This window comes from Merops nubicus, unplaced genomic scaffold (genome assembly GCF_000691845.1).
Source record: "Merops nubicus isolate BGI_N331 unplaced genomic scaffold, ASM69184v1 scaffold3065, whole genome shotgun sequence".
NCBI lineage: Eukaryota > Metazoa > Chordata > Aves > Coraciiformes > Meropidae > Merops > Merops nubicus.
Window position 1 is genome coordinate 131,700 of NW_008610194.1, and position 18,359 is coordinate 150,058.

Consider the following 18,359-nt stretch of genomic DNA (forward strand, 5'->3'; position numbering starts at 1 on the left):
GAGACCCTGCATCAGCCTCTAACTGCTGTGTATCCACAATTAGGAGTTACAGAAAGCAAAGGAAACTGTGACCTTGACTCTGTAGCCTGTTAGGCATTTAATTAGGAACAGAAGTCTGCTTTCCAAAACCTGACCACAGGTCCCGTCCCCTCCTTCTAGCTAAATGCTTACCATTCAGGTATGTTCCCAATCTCTCCTGTCATCGGTAAGAAAGGAGAGCACTTGCATGACATTACTTAGGAAGGAGTGGAGTTGTGTGTGAAACTTAAGTTTGAACACCGACATTATGACTTGAGCTATTGGCTGTGTTAAATAAAATATAAAGTTAAAAAAAAAAAAATATTTCTATTAAGTTCTCTATTCTGGGATACAGGTTCTGTACCTAGATTAGCTAAACCACCGTATTTTGTTGGTGCAGTTTTCATCTTAGTAACTCTTACTGACTCCTTGTAAACCAGAATATTTTCATTAAACCATTTCAATTTGTTTTGAATCTGGGATGATAAAATCAAAATCTTGCAGAGGATCAGTACTGAAGATCATGGTAGAGACTATAATAAAGACACTGAATAATCCAAATTATCATAAACGTTCTTGTTCCCTGAAATATTCTGATAGAGCTTTATGAAAACAGAAGTTTCTTTTTAAAATTGGTGTGCATAGCACAACCCAGAAGAAATGTACTTTCAGAACAAGTTAATATTTCTAATAGTGAGTCACTATGGCTTTTCACAAAGGATTAACTCTGAAAATGTCTGCTTTTTTTAAAAAAAAATTCTCCATAGCTTAACATTTCCACACAAGTTCTTTTTCTATGTATTGGGGTAAAAACAAAAAATCCCAAAACAAACAAACAAACAAAACAAACAACAAAACATAGTTCTTTTTATCTCTACTTACAACACCATTTATTTCTCAGTATTTACAGTAGTGGAAATTATAAATGTATCTTTTAAATGGATATTAGAAAACTATACCTTTTCACAATCAAATCACACTTGATCAATGAAAGATTATTTTTCTTTTTTACTTAAAATTCTGCAGTTGCTAATAGGGAGCAAATACTTTGAAAAGTTCTTGTGAAAGGCTATGTTTTCCAACACATCTTTTTGCCTAGAAACAGGTTGTGTACGTCTGTTACAAGCAGTGAGGTGCTAAGATATTCTGCATTTTAGAATGTATGAGGCAGAATTCCTCTGACATTTAAAGCCTTTAAAATAAATTGTTTCAATTCTCTTAGAATTGTTTCCTGCAGAGAAGAACCTCATAATTAAAACCAGACAGTAGGATAGAACTGCAGTGCAAATGCTTTGATATGTTGAAAACCTAATAGATTTTCTCAAGTTAAGATGACCTGTAGTTATTGATAACACTTTTCTGTCTAAGTCAGATTTACAGAACTACCTGGAGTTAGCTTGTTTTGCATTTCATTTGATGAAATATGGATTATTAGGCATGAAGGAGGTAATCATATGATTCAGAGTAAGTCAGGTTTACTGTCTGGGATGACTATTCAAAACACTTCATAAATTCATTATAATTGCTTATCTCCTGTTTGGGTAAAAGTTGATTTTTTTTTTTTCTTTAAATTGGTAAGCAACTTTGTAAGTAGGAATACCTCTTATATGTACTTTTTAACCTTCTTTTGTTGTCCTTTAAAATAAAATCCTGAAAACCAAAAAACACCTGACCATATCCTTGTAGGACAGAAGGAAGTTCAAAGTAGAACAGTACACTGTTGCAAATGTTTGTATTTGTTTCATAGCAGACAGAAAAAAAAAAAAAAAGTGGTGAAAACTAGTCTTAATTAGAAAAAGCTTTCCCATCCTGTAAACTTTAGTTTTGTTCTTTTTCCTTCTGTAATCTCATACAATATCATGCCATTCTATAGTCTATTAGTTGCATTCCACCAGCAAATAGCCATATATAACTTGCAATTTGTATATATAGCAACGTGAAACACTGTATTTGTAAAACGGGAATACTTTTTCATGGCAGGCATTTGTTTTCTCACAGATTAATTTTTTTGTACTAATTATATACTGAGTTGTTTGCAATATCGCTTCATAAGTAAGGATTAAGTCACGTTTCTATCAGTCATCCTTTCAAGCCTTACATTAACATCAACAAATAAATCACTTCAATTTCAAAACAAAAATTTTGTGAATAGAGCCAGAATTTATGTTTCATTGAATCAAATGAACTTCTAGGGGTGTAATCCGTAGGTAAAGCAAAGGTGCTATGGCTCCATAGGTAGCTTCAGCTTCATTTTTGGGCTATCTCTTTATGAATTAGTACTTAGTGATTTCTTAATGTCCCTTTGTTTATATTTTTTTTTTTTATATTGTTTATTTGGTATATTTGTTTTTATATTGTTTATTTGGTATATTTGTTTTTATATTGTTATATTTGTTTATTTTTTTATATTATTTATATGGACTGCTTAGTTTAATCTTGCATTTTAAGTAACACACCAAGAAATGTCCAAAGCATCCTATTCTCCAAATTCTAGTATTATTAGACCACCAAGTATTACGCTAAAGACTTTAAAAAAAATAAAAACAATGAACTTCTGAATGACACAGAACATACAGCTCTGAAAATACATTGTACCACTCCTCTTTAACATCCTTTCCTTGCAGACTGTTTATTCAAATGACTTTCATTGGCTTCCTGTATGGAATAAATGGTAGTGTCTCGTTCAAGTCTCTTTCCACCACCTATAAATTTAGAGTTTTGGAGGCAGGGCTACAGGTCCTACCTGAGCCACAGAAAATTCTCTCAGCTAAACAAGAAAAGAGCAATTTTTATTTTCCTCTAAAGAGTTCCACTTGACCTAAAACTCATGTCAGAAAAACACATACGCTGCAGCTGAGCAGCTTGGCTGAGCAGCTTTACACCTTAGAGCTGAAAAATACATTATGCAGTATTTATATGACAGACTAGAAACAAACAAATCTTTAAATTACACTTTCTATCATGATGTTTTATCATCTCTGTCTTTGTACATTAGTAGTAGAAATGCAGTTAAATATATTTAAAAAGTTGGTGCCATCTTCAATGTACCTATTTGATGAAGATCTATTATCTTTTTGGACACAGAAATTATGATTTGGGTATGTTATTGGTGTCAATGTCTTAGCAAATAGTTTAAAGCTGCATAAATCTTCACCTGCTTTACAATAGTTAACATGCAAACCACATTAATCTCAAAAGATTTAATCTTTCCTTTCTGTTCAGCTGAAATTGTTAGTTGCTATCCTTGGAGGAGATCTGGATCACACTTTAGATTTATTTCAGGTTTGTGGCATGCCACTAGTTTGAGTAGATTGCTTTGAATTTGCCCTTCTAATTGATAACAGAAATAGCAGATTCAAAGGATGTCAAAGCAGTATGAGGTCAGTGTCTGCCTAGGCACAATATTGGTGCTTTTTAGAAAAGTAGAATTCCAGTCAATCCAACTTCATCTAAATGCTACATGCTGCTGATGTAGTGCATCTTGTGAAAGCTATGCCTTAGGTGTATATTACCTTTCCCTGGAAGACAGATCAGGTAAAACTGAACCAGTAGAGAAATTCTCCTAGATGTTTATAATTAGAGCCATTGCTCATTTCTCTGGCAAGACTGTGTATCTGGGGTCTTAAAATTAATTTTAAAATTCCCAAGGCAGTTTTAGAAATACAGATTATTGTAGAAACTGTATAAACTTTGTTTTGCAGAATAAGAGATGCCTGCAGCTAGAAAATTTACATACGCTGAAGTGTAATAAATGAGAGAATCTAACAACAGAGAAATTAAATGATACTCGCTTTTTGTGACATTAGCAAAGAAATTTTATTCTCAAACTGCTTTCTTCCTTTTTCATCAGTTCTACCTCTTGAAATTTGAAATCTAAGGTATTTCTGTAAATTTTAATTCAGATTAAAACCTCTCTATGAATAAGAAAGTTATAATTTAACAAGAAGAGTTGTTCATTTATAGCATGATGAGATTCATAAGTATTGTAACAGATTGCTATTCTGTTATTCTAGAAGAAAATGTAATTATTTTCAAACAGCTTCAACTAGAGGCAAGATATCACTCTGTTCACTTCCAAACAGCTGGTGGTGTAAGATACATTAAGTCCGTAGAATCACTTAATGACAGACAAAAAATAATCTTATAATTTATTGGAATGTAATTGATAAAGCATCTCCCCAATAACTTTTAAACTTGTGGGTTTAGTATATGCTATCAGTCATAAAGGCAAATAAATTTGCTTCTTTAGCCTTTCTTTGGATGCCACGGCCAGCATTTTATAAAAAATCAGATATACACAGGTCTTCTAGTAAATTACTTTGATGCAGTTATGCACTTACTTACAGATTTAGTTTTGAAATGGATAGAAGAGTTGGGCAAATCTTTATCTGTTGGCAATTATTTGGACAGAATTTGCACCCTGCTAATGTTATCTGTAGAGAGACAGGAATCTATGAGCTTGAGACAACAAAGCCAGGGGAGGAAAAACATTCATATTATGTATTGTACTATGTCAAAGATGAGATAACAGATTTTATCTGGGTATGATTGACATCAGAAATCACAGTGTAGAAAATACAAGAAAAATTCAACCTATTATGTCTGATCCTTTAAAGGAAAATAAGGCAGACCTGTCTCTCACAGACATTTCTTGAAGCATGAAAATTGTTTAAAGGCCATCCTAATTTATCCAGTTCACAAAGCTATCTGTGATAGCAGAAAAAGTTGTTGTTTTTTTTTTTTTTTCTTGACATGGATGCCTTATTCTATTTCTCCCAGTAGCTGTTGAGAACCTTTTGTCTATTTATATTCATTACTGTTACTGTAAGAACAGTGCTGATTTTCATCATTTCATTGCCACGAGAAGCCCTGATTCAGTTTTGCTGTCAATTTTGACCTCTTTCTGTACCTCTTCTACTTTCAGTGACTAAAAGCGTGAGTAAACAGAAACAGAGAAAAACCCATAAAATACTTCTGCAGCAGCACAAAATAAGTTTAACAACATTCAAGTTATATGCAATTGCTGTTCGTGTCTGTGATACAGTCAAGCACGTGCTGACAGTTTGTTCAGCTGTTTACTGCACTGCTACATGCTTAGTGAGTTTTTACATACCTGGTGGGAGAAAGATTTGAGAGTACGTATAAATACTCTAATAAAAAATAAGATTCTCAAAATTCCTTCACACAAAGAGAAGAATAAAATCTTTGCTAATTTTAATGCTGGAAAGTAGTTTATGTCAAAATGTTTTGAGAACATGATAAATCTCTCATTTACTTTCTACGTGTATCACTCAAAAGTGAACAGATAATTTTCAACTTTGTCTAGCCATCTCTAATTTAAAATGGAATATATCTTTATATGGCCCTGCTTTACCTGCCAATCACATTCATTATCTTGGAGCATAAATTTCATAAGCTAATAACTGGTGTCCACCACTGTGGACTGTGAGTTTAGCCTTAGTCTAGGCTTAATTTAATGGGTCACTATCAGAGATGCTCTGTTTACAAAGGGGCATGAAATATGCTCTCCAGCTCTCGCTGCTGCTCACTGCTGTCTAAGGGCCATTAAATAACTATGTGATGCTCGGTTTTGAGTAGCACTTCTTGCAGCTCTGGTGGGAGCATGCCATTCTTTTTGAATAAGTCTCCTGGAATAATTCCATCCTCTGACAATTATGGTATCTCAGGTCATTGGTATTTAGGCACACAAGCTGTTGCCTCAAGTTGCAGCTTCAAAGTTGACCCAAGCAGAAATCAATTCTAAAATCCAATACTGAATCTATTACAGGGATATATTAGTTATACTCTAGTGTACAATGCTTTACATTTACAAGAACAGCAATGTCAGCTGGCCTCTCTATTATGATCTCAGAAATGACCAAGAGACTAAAACACTGTGTAGAAAACAATTTCTTGTTGAATGTTTTTCATTCAGGAAACCATATTCTTAATGGCCTGGAAGGAAGATGCCCACACAAGGTATGCGTAGGATGATCAAGCCATGATACGTTTTTGAGGGCAATAGTTGACAATGACTATTTCATAAAAGGATATTAACAATTTATTAAAAACTTATGTGAAATAATAATTGCCAAAAATATCAAATTACTCCTTCCTCCTTTCAAGTCAGATAAAACCTGCAGGTTTTGAATCTGGCTAATTCAGTCTGATAAATTTGTTTTCATCTTCTGATTCTTTATGTTTTGGCCAGCCCCTGTATTTACTCCCTTAATTACTGTTTTTCCATGTCTTTTGAGATTCTAAAAACAATTCAGCAGTTGCTAAGTTATTATGACCACTGCAGCTGATATTAGGTAGATTAGCAAAAATTACTCTGTGGATTTACACTGAAAACAATCAGAAGGATTGTTTTATTTTCTTAAAGTATAATAGATACTCTTAACACATTAATGTATTTTATCCTGCATATGTACTCTTAAAAACCCCCAAGTATTTAATCTCGTTGTTAATATATTTTGCTTGAATAGGGTTTTATGCTACCCTAGCAGATATACCTTGGGTTTTTTCCTACCTATTGTTGAGAATTCAGTCATGGATTGCAAGTCGAGTAAGATTAGCATTGTCCAGTTTCAAATATTTTGACAGTTTTACTGGAGTCTGAGAGAAGCATAAACTAATATTGTAAGAAACTTCTTGATATTCAAATGAGCAAAACAAGTGAGAGATTATCTAATTTGTTCTTGAAAAAGTAGATGTTGGCTATGAAGCAGTAGGCCAAAGTATATGTATTGTACTTCTTAAGAACCTGAAAATGTCACAAAACGGAAAACAATGGAGGATTTTCTGAGATTTAATATTTTGTAGGTAAATGTATACACTTTGGCAACCAAGCAAAGCAAAAGCATATTGACTAATTTTAATACTGTGCTACATAACACCAGAGCAGAGAAACTGCAATAATAAACATTCTTAAACCAAGAGAATGGATTTGTGATAGAGCACTTCCATTGGAGTTGCTTCTGATAAAAATTATTCTATTTTTACTTTGGGGCTAGCAAATATTTCACATATTTTGTAAGAATATCTCAAGAAATCTGTAGAGAGATACACTTAACTGTCCATTCAAGTGAGTGGCTTAGCAAATATGAAGAAAGTCTTACCTAGTAGCTAGTGAAGCAACCAAAAATCCAGTATCTTCATCCCGGGGATGAGAGACTGCTCCTGATTAATGTTGCTAGACACCTCTGTTCAAGCCCAAACTTGCCTTTAACTTTCAACACGACACAGTTCTATTTGTAAGGTAAGAATACTACTTCTTTACCTCTTATAACTGTTGAGTGAATGAAACATTGTAGGACACTTAAGGTCAAGGGCAGGGATCAAAAAAACTGTGATACACACTACAGGCTACATTAGATTTCCCTCTCACAGGAAAAACTGAGTTTGCCATTTTGGTCAGGCTTAGACTTTGCAAGTCAAACTTTAATATTTGCCTTCTCTGGTTTGTTTCATTCACACATTTCTACACTTTCCATTTGTGTGTGTGTATATATATATATATGAAAAAATATCATTATACTTTTCCTTTTTATAGTAAGATACAATAAAAGAGATTACAGTATCATTGTTTAACATCTCCATGATTCATGTGTATGATTACAGTCTATCTACTGTACATACAGAAGGGGAATTAGTGCTGTGCTTAATACTTAATTACTAATGGACTGTAACCCAGATGAATCTGTCATAAGCATGTAACCATTCTGAGCTGATGTTTGTAATTAATTCACTAGCTCTAATCTGCACACACAGCTGAAAAATCAATTAAAAAAATAATGAAAAAAATCCCTTTGAGCAGGACATAAATCACACTGAGAGATTCATTATCTTTGTCTCTCCGTTTTTTAAGGTGTAAAGATTTTTCTTCTTATTTACTATAAAAACAGCAATAACAACAACAACAAAAAACAGCAACACTCCCCCTCCCTTGTATCTCAATGAGAAAGTATCAGTACTTGCAACAAAACTACAAACTTACTTAGGTGGATTACTTCTGGCATAGATTTTACCTCTTCTTAGTAAAAATTGAGGTTTCCAAAATAATTGATCTGAAGACCAGAGTGATACTGTGGCTTATGCTGTTGACATGGAATAAAACACAAGAGTCTGTAACTAGTTAATCAGTAAATTACTTTCTTTCCTCATGACTGGTGAAAGTACCATTTACTCCTGAATTGTATGATTTTATATTTCTATTATGCTTCATGACTAATGAAGATGAGCATTATGTTTTATAAAATTTAACCTGTTTTTTTTCTGGAATATAGTTATACAAACAGGACAAATGTACATTAATATAGTAATCTTAAAATGTATTTTGTTTCTATTTTTAACCTTCATTTAGGTCTTGGGTCACGTAGATATTTTGCTGAAGGAATTAAAATGTATTCTTTGTATTTTTCAATTCACTAAAATGAATTAAATTCAATTCTGTATCCCAGCTCTTGCTAGTATGATTAAATAAATTACAAATTTACATGGGTATTTGTGAAAGAAACATGTATGACATGGACAGATACAAGTATTTCTTAGTTCACTTTGTGACATAAAATGTTAAATGGATTTCTTTCCATTTCTGCTATGTTTCTTGGAACATGTCTTTTTAGTATCTGTCAAGAAGTTAAGTAGTCATAAGTTGTTTGTTTCTGCTTCTTGCTGAGCTCTGCGTTATTTAGTTGATCATTTACATGCACAACATGGAGAATTTTCTTCTTCCCCTCATTTGAAAACAATATAATATAACTTAATAGAACTTCAGGACACTTTATCGTTACTGTTCAATTTTAACCTTTGAAGGTCTATGATTTGTAACAAAATAAACTCTACATGAGTCACACAGAAAACCCCTTGGGAACATAAGTAGTTCTCTTTTTATGAAAACAGTACTACTGTTTAATATGTGTCATTATATGGTATATTATTCTGTATATATGGGAATGAAGTAAGATCCAGAATCCAGGAGCGTGTTGCTGCACAAAGTACAACTGTATGAAGTATTTAATCTTCAGGAATGCAGTGGTTCTATCCAGATAATCAGTTCAAGTTGCTATCTCATGTGGCAGCAGAGTTCTTTAACAAAAAAGCAACTCACTAAAAGATATGAAAGAAAGAAATCAGTATTATCCCTTAAAGCAAATTCTTAAACACGGAAGCCAGAACTTTAGTTTGTGTCTATTTCCATAGCCACAAGTGTTATGATGAGTGTTATAATTATGATAATCAATGTTTAGGGTGGGTTGTGTCTTTTTAATCAGTCACCCTCTGAACCTAAACAGTAGTCATATCTAGTGCACTTTTATATCACGTCAACGAATATCAAGCTTACAAAACGGCTTAGAACTGTCATATCACTGATTTATTTTTTTTTTCCCCTGTATATTGAATTTTCATTATCAATTCTGGATATCCTCTGAGCTACTTGTGAGATATCCATGACATCTAATGACACTGAGCATCTTTAGGGAGTATGCTTTTTTGAAATGAAAGCAATCATCCATTAATATCCCTTAGAAAACACTACCTAGAGTATCTCTAAAAAGAATTTGCCTTTTGAATGAGATAGGCATGAATTGGAGGGAGACAGGGGAAAATCATGTAACCTTCCTTTCCTCTTCTGTGGCAAGAGCACTAGTTTTCCTACCTGATGTTCACTCTTGATGAAGAAAATATATTATTAAATCCTTATCACCAACAAACAAAATTAAGGGGATGCAGAGTATATGGCTGAAATGAACTAATAATGGCTGCCAGCTACTCTGATCACTTAGAGCTCCTTCAGTCTCATCACTTTGGCACGAGTATCAAGGAAATTATGTTGACTTTTGAGCCCTGATTCAGACTTTTCTTAGTCATCTTTAGGAGAGCTGACATTCTAATTGCTCCACAAATTGTTTCAGCTCAGAGTTTGTTAAGCACTGACACATTTTACTGAGGGGGGAAAAAAATGTATGTAATTTGACACAGTGACAGATTAATACTTTAGCATCAGATAGGCAGAACAATTAGACAGCTTAAATGTTTCCTACATCTTAATGTCTATGCTGCATCAGGAAGCCATAGTAAGTCCCACTTTTCAGAAGAATATATTACCATTTTAGTGAAAGAAGTAAATCAGGCTATCAAAGGATTTAAGAGGATTACAAGGAGTCTTGTAGCAATTACATTTAAATCTAAAAAATTAAAATCTAGGGAATTTAAATTCAATGTGGTGTATGTAGTACAGTACGTGCCACTGGTATCACATAAGCTGATACTTCTTAGTCCTCATTATATATATGCACGAAATAGGGAAATAAAAATCAAAGAATGAAGTCTGAACTCCAGAATAAATACAACTTAAGCAAGAGAAAACCTTGTCTCTAATGTGCATCTTTTATTTTGTAATGGTTTAAATCAGTATTTGTATAGATTTAATTCTTTTATATTTGGTCTTACCTACAGGTAATATTGTATGCCACCTATATTATGCTTCTACTCTGACAACCAAGTAGTTAATGATTTGGGTATGGAAGAGTACAACTAGTTTTCAGTGTGGGGAAAAAAAGTTTTAAGTCTGTTTTTCATATAAACAGCCTAAGTTAATTGTGAAATACTGATGATTCCTTGAAGATTATAAATGCAGTACTACAGAGCCAGTGCAATCATTAATTTAAGTAGGATTTTTTTTTTTTTTTTTTTTTATGGAGTTATTTTATAGTTAGAGAAAGAGTTATAGAATATTGTACATTAACCTGATGGAGTCAATTGTGTTAGACTTGACTGTGGAATCTAAGCCAAGAACTATATTGGTTGGATAATATTTGGTAACGTCTGAGTTATGTTAAGTAGCTATAAACATGTCAAAACCTTTTACATTCTTTATCTTACTTGACTGTTTCTCCCCGAATCAGAAGCAGGTATTATGCAAAGACAAACAGACACAAAATTTCATGTAAGTAGTAAACACTGGTGAAATTTTCAGCTTTACAGAGTTTGTCTTACAACAGTTTCAGGTTTAATAGACTTCAGAGGCATGATATTTGTTTTGCATCACTGCAAGTAGAAGTAGTATTCAATCATTAACTTTTTGATGAAACTGTAAAATGGAATGGATGTGTTGGGACTCAAGCAAGAAGATTTTATAAGTGTTGTTTTATTATGTTGGAACTTGAGAGTGAAGGGGTTTTTGATGTTACTGGGGTTTTTTGTTTCTGTACTCTTTTTGATTAATGCCTGTCTTAAATGGTCTGGCTATTTTGGGGTTTTGTTTGTCATTTTATTAACATAAAATTTTAAGGAGGATATAATTCTAAAATTTACTTTTAGCTGAACCTTAGCCCAGCTTCTAAGGTTGATTTATTACTGAATAAATCAAGAATCTTAACCCAGAAACAGTCAAGGATTGGACTGAGGCCAAAGTACGTAAATGTTAGTAATCGTATTAATAGAGTTGTAGAGCTGAAGGGAACTTTTAGAGGTAGATTGTTTAGTGTATCGTTGCTTTCCCAAGGTAGGATTAGCTATGTTTATGTTACCCTTGGGAGAAATTTTTCTAGACATTTGCAAAACCCTTCCAGTGATGGAGAATCTGTAGGCTTCCATCACTACATTTATCCTCAAAGATTTTTTTCTCTAATTTTTAACCTGATTTGTCATTGATGGAATCAATTACTTTTGGTCCTTTCCACTATCGGGATGCAAACCAGATTCTTCCCACTCTTGTTTTACTATAGAATTTTAGGTACATGAAAAGTGTTGTTTTCTCCCTCAGCTGCCGCCTCTTCTGGCTAACTTGCTTTCATTCATCTAACATGAGTCAAGTGTTCATATTGTAAAGAATTAGTTACTTGTTTCTATTTTCTTATAAGATTGTTTTATTTGTTTATTTGTTTTAGTTTAGTGATAGAGAACTATATATAATTTCATGTTTCCTTTGAAAATTCCAGTCTGGTCTCTCTTGAAACCAGCTAAGAATTTGGAATTAAGGACTGTTTAAGGGATACTTTTATTTTAGCAGTTTTCAAGTCAAGTATTGAAAAGTCTCACTTTAATTCTGCATTTCTTTTTCCTTCAATAACAAAAGAATAAAATGGTTCAGAATTCATTATTTTATATCCTTCTGTTATATCTCTTCTCACAGTATTAATAATTCAATCAATGTACATATAAGCCTTTCTGTGCTCTGAAGTATTTTCTTAAGCACTAAAAAGAATTTCAGAATTGGGCATGATGTACATGAAACTATTCTAGTCCAAAAGCAATTAATATATTCATTACTTCAGTGCAGTTGGCATATCTCAAACAGTGGATTTGTGTCTGACTTTATTCAGTAGGGCTGCTTTAGAGATGGCATGCACTATCTCTGCAGTACATGATAATGTTGCATTCAGAATGACAGCAGCCCAAGCCTTGAGGCACTAAATGCTTCTTGAGATATGTTCAATTGCTGTTTAACTGTATTTAGCCTTAGGTGCAGAGAAAGAAATTGCTGATGCCTTCAAATATGTTTAAGTATTTTAATAATGTCTTGGTGTGTCAGGATATGCCACAACACTAACTGGGGTTCAGTTCCAGGATTACTGCAATTAGGAGGCAGGAATTTCAAAGACACTACTGCTATAGCTGTGTATTGCTATAGCTTAGCTTCCAACCCGCCCACGCCCCTTAAACAGTGTATATTTTCTACCGTATGTAATCTCTCAGCTGTTTTTTCTTTTTCATATTCCTTTTTCTTTTCTCACAGTACTCTGGAACTACTGTACAGGCACTTTTTAGAGGTCCCTAGTAATGCGAATCATGCAGGGATGTTATGGGAAAGGCAGCAAAATCTGCATTTAGTCATTGATTTGTCATAGATACTATTTAGAATTCATCTAACAAAGATGTGGACCAACCTGCATGGTTTAAAGAAGAATTATTGCACTGCTGTAATACTGTATGGCTCCTGTGGTTGCGTACTCCTCTAAGAAAAGGTCTATAGCTAGGAATATTTTCTGGGCACAGAGTTCTTTCTGGGAATGTCCAAGTCGTTGTATTTAGATAAGGAGTTGCTATTGCTTTGGAGAGTTTTTCATCTCCAGGGGAAAGTGGAACAGAGCTTTTGACTATTTAAGTACATCTAAAGTTAGTCATTACCATAGGCTTTGTGCGTGGTTTACAAAACCCAAGAAAATTAAAAGCTCCTTGCACCTTCATCCAAAGAAGTGTATGTGCTAGAATGACTAATTGATAATGCTGGGTTTGTATAAAATACATTGTGCAAGAACAGTTGTTAAAAAAATGTGCAAAGTGGAACCAGAGTGAGTGTGAATCCTTGGTTATATTTCTGCAGTGTGCGGGTACAAAAAAAGCACATAACTTGTAACATATACTTGTTGACTATTGTGTTCTTAATACTTTCTCTGTACTTGATGAAATATATTGACCTTCTTTGGTAAGGAATGGGAGGTAAAAAGTAATGGAAAATTGCTTGGGTAGAAGATTTTTGTTGTTAATTGGTTTTGGTTTCAAACTGGATATAGAACATCATATTTTCCCTCTCCACACTGCCATGGTAGGTGGCTGCCTTTTTTGATAACAGTCCTTGTAGCCCTAAAGCAATAGTCAGCTGTATTCAGCACAGATGTGAGCATACATATAAATAGCTCCATTTATTTGCATGATTTTATACAGATTTATGGAAAATGTAAGTTATAACCATCTCAGAAATTAGCCATAAGTGTTTAAAAATTTGTTGGGTTAATGATAAAAGTAATGGTTTGGGTTTTTTTTCTTTTTGTTCTCTTGTTTTGTTTGCTGGTTTGGGTTTGATTTTTTTTGTTTGGTGGTTTGCGTGGGTGTTTTTCTGGTTTTCTTTTTAGTTTTCAGTTAACTTTGGGAATTGGTGGTGGCAACTTATCAGATGCAATGGGAAAGTAGGTTGTGAGACCCTTTAAATTAGTGTTCTCCATTTATTTTTTTTTTAAGCTGAAGTCTAAGCAGTTGCAAGTGAAATCTATACAAATATTCACTTTCAAAGTCTTAATTTACATGTATACCTAAAAACCTGTCTAAATATCTGCATTTTAGGAAGCAGGTTTACAATGGCTTTGAAAATAGTCAAGCAATACCTACTTCAGATTTAGAGACACCATAAGAGGAGATGTTTGAAAATAACTTAGATGATATCTTCCATTGTAAGTCAGAAGATAATTTTATGCAAATAAAAGCTTAAATTTTAGTGGTTTGTGTATAAAAACTTAAAACCTAATCACAAATGTATAAATTTCTGTATGACTAGAAATCTCATCCCTCCAGGTTTACTTTCTCACTAATTAAGCACTGTGATAAAATTTAGTTTTTAACTACTGGCATTTTAAACACTCATTTTGAGTTAGTTTCCAGATACGTAACTGGGTAGAAATCTTTGTAATCTTCCTTGATGACTTGCCAATTGTGCTGACAAATACTTTGCTATGTCATATCCCACTAGGCTTGTCAGCTAGCAGTGTGGTTCCTGCAGAAGTTTTTAACTTTTAAACTTAGAAGTACTTTAAAAAGCATGTCTCTTAGAGATAGATATGTTTGGATGTAAATTATGCTAGAAGACAAGAGTAACTTTTTTTTTTTTTTTTCAGGTAATATAAAAAGAGTAACATAAAGTCATTACTCTGCAAAAGAGGGACAATCTGTTCAGTGAATTAGTAAAAGTACAGTTAATTAATTTGTAGCTGATTGTTTCATGCATCTTCTGGTAAAACACACACAAAACATTCCCTTCTTCTTTGCCTTGCTTCCTGCCCCCCAAATGCTAAAGTTATGCCCATCTTTTAAACAGAAGAGTAGTTAAAATGCAACAGGTTCTAAAACACGCTAGATTAAATGTGTGCTTAAATGCTGTACCGATTCAAGCTCTTAGAACAGATGCAAAAAACAATGGAGTAGAAGGCTACATCAAATATAGGTGCAAAATATTAATTGAAGGGTGTTTTAGAGGAAAATGCATCACACAGGATTCCACAGCCTGAGGAAGGCAAGGCTGCTACTGCTCCATGTCCCAGCTCCAATCGGTAGCAAAGACAATGTAATCCCAGTAGGTGCACATACAGACACCATATATATACACACACAGCTGGCCACACAAATTTACAAACATTCAGCACTCACATAAACACAGACAGAACCGGTGGCCTCATTCTGCTTCTCTCTGTGTAAACGTAACAGAGAGCACATAACCAAGAAAGTGTTACAAGGGAATTTAAGAAGGTTGGACAGATGATGATGATAATACACAGGGCACAACCAACCAAACTTATTAGCCAGTGAACAATTTACATGTGACTGGTCCCTTAATCTGCTTATTTCTCCATTTTCCCTCTCTTGTTCCTACCAAAATTACCTAAAAAACTCTCTTGTCCTCACTTTGGTTCCTACCCTAAACGTTGCAGGATAAGTCTTGTGCTGACTAATAGAGAATTTTCCTTTTACAGTCCCATCTTCTGTCTACATCTGCAAAACACAGTCATCTGAGAACAGATAGGCTGATAACTTCATACTCTTTGTATTCTTAATTGAAAAAATGTGGGAGTCATGGCTGAGTTTAAGTGCAAAAGTTATGCAATGTACAACTGTAAAATAAATAAAATTATAAAATCACTCCCAGCCTTATACTTCTCAGCTACAGAGTTAGTCGGGTATTTAAACATTAGTGAAGTTTTCCTCATTAAAATCAGTGACACATGGAAATATGGAATACTGTACATTTTTCAGAATACATATATTATACAGAATACATATAGTACACAGAATACATATAGTAGATGCTATAAAATGTTGACAACTGTTAATAACACATAGTATGTATATTCTTTACAAGACTGCAAAAAATTACTAGTTAAATGAATGCTTAAATGCATTAAAAAATCAGGACATGAACATAAATCTGACTTTCAAGAGCTTTTGTAATTCTATCAAGATTAAGTCCACAGATATTGAAATGAAATAAGTTTCCTCTGTAAGCACCTGTTGCAATTATTTTAAAATAAAATAGTTTATTCTGGAAGAATCAAATTTTGGTTGCTTTTTTTTAAACCTCAGCAGCAGTGTTTTTTACTAATTTGCTTTAAAAAAATCACAGTTGGAATAGTCATTATTTGAGAAGGTCACCTGGCAGTCAAAATCAAAGAAAAAATAGGCAAAATAGAAGTAACAAAGCAAAAGATGAATAGGCCTTTGAAAGATATTTTATAAGGCATAGGGTATTACTAGTAAAATTACTGTAACGATTAATTAATGCAAGTATAAAAATATGAATATTAGAAACTCCCTGTGTTTTTATCAGATAGGATTCAGTCTTGCAGACCCTGAATATTGCTACATTTCAGTGAAAGCTCTTACAGGTACTGTAACAAGAAAGCTTAGACACAATGATCTGGGACACCTAATACAAGTCCCGTTTAAAACTTCAGTGAATCTGTTCAGGCAACACTCAGATTCTCCCTGACTCTACACACAACACACACAGAACAGCTTTATCCATACATGTTAAATTACATTTATAGACAATAGTGGGGGTTTTGTATGCTTCTATTATGTAGTGATTGTACACTTCATGTAACATATTGTGTACTAATGATGAATGCCCAATCCTCAGAAATATAAGCAGAAGTTTAAACTATATGCAAATTGGGTTCCATTGTCAATAACAGAGCTCTTCCCCTGCAGGGCATTAAGCATGTTCACAAGTATTAGCAGGGTGCTGGCCTCAAGTTCTTTTCACATAATTTCAAAGCGTTCCTTTTAAAAAATTCAAAGAAAGGTATTTTTAATAATTTTAAGAAAATTTGCAGTATGGAATTAAGTGCTTGATTGAGCTTTTTAGAGATGAAAATTCATTTGGTACTTAATACTAAATGCTTTTGAGATTGATTTACAAACACAGGAAATGGCTTAATAATCTTATTTTTCATTTCTTGAGGTCAAGAATAACCGTACAGATACGCTTGTTGCCTGTAGGCACATGCAATGTAACAAAAAACTATTCCTGGAGAAATTCTTGCAACATTCTTACTACAACCTTTAAAAATACCTTCTCTGAATTTAAGGATTCTCAGTTTCACTGAAAGCCATTGCAATATTATTTGTTTGTAAAGACAACTCTATTTTATTTTCAGATTCAAGGCCTCTACCAGATGTAGCCCTGACAGGGAAGTGTACCCGAGAGTGTGATGAATATGGCCACTCGGACTCCTGCTGGATGCCAGTTCGCACTTCTCCTGAAAGAAAGCAGAAGAGCCAGCCAAAACTCTCCACTTTCATGCCTGTTGATGAACGGGGTAGTCAGGAAAAGCTGGCCAATGGAGAAGCCTCTCTCATGGGTGATCGCAACAGAAACCTCCTTAACAAAAAGTTGACCTCATCCTATGAGACCTTCAGCACGGCTAGTTTCAGCAAAAACGAAGAAGGCAATCCAGAGGATATCCCCCTTACACAGACAGGGGAATACAAGCCATCTCCTGTCAATACTCTAACTAGAAGAGAAGTTTACCTGTAGATTAAGAAGCAGCATCAAAGTTCTTTCATATTATAAGAAAGAAAAGGGGCAAAAGTCTTAAAATTGAAACAATTTTAACAAAAAAAAAAAAAAAAGGGGGCCACCAAAGAGACAAAACATCTGCCTGCAACTTCTGCCTCCATAGCAGGCATTTAATTATACTGTCTGCCTGACTATACTGTACAATGTAGAAAACGTTGTTACTTGCATGTCTAATTCCCCCTCGCTGATTTTTGTTTTCCTAAATCTATGGTTGCGAAATCCTCCCATAGTAATGAGCTTGATTAAAAAGAACACAACACGCTGTTGTTTCCCCTCTGCAGAAGCATGAGTTAAGCCACTCCTTTTGTTTGATCGTCGTCTGGCTTGCTGAGGATAACAGGTCAGGGAAAATGTATTCAAAACATATCATCTGAATATTGCTGATCCCACCAGGGACAATCCTTCAGAAACCATACAGATATAGAGATAAATATAAGGGAATAATCATTAATAGGCACTTTGTGAAGACCACAGCTTTAATATTCTCATCTCTCATCAGAGGCTGGAAGCAACGGAAATACGTTCAGCCTGAGACTGCAGTCAAAAACATGGCATACTTTCCTATGATTCATGAACTGTGGTTCTGTTTTATTCATAGAAAAAACGTGTCCTCGCTTTGTCTCTCTCTTCTCTCTTGGTCTCTGTAATGATTACTTCAGTACAATTAATAATATATATACCATAGGACAGTAATGATAAACTGTTGAAACCATTATTTTGGGCAAGACTAACATCTAGCTGGGAAAATCGTAAAAACAAAAAGGCCAAA

The 18,359-nt window shown here is 33.9% G+C and overlaps 1 protein-coding gene across 1 annotated transcript in view; it reads left to right on the forward strand.

The window, feature by feature from the left end:
* LOC103773457 (protocadherin-9-like) overlaps positions 1-17,548 on the forward strand; it is a 20,439-nt gene extending 2,891 nt beyond the window's left edge. Inside the window, exons 2-3 of the mRNA XM_008940824.1 lie at positions 16,337-16,394; positions 17,169-17,548. Of these exons, the coding sequence (XP_008939072.1) occupies positions 16,337-16,394; positions 17,169-17,548 (438 nt within the window). The remainder of the gene's footprint in view (positions 1-16,336; positions 16,395-17,168) is intronic.
* The last annotated feature ends 811 nt before the right edge of the window (positions 17,549-18,359 follow it).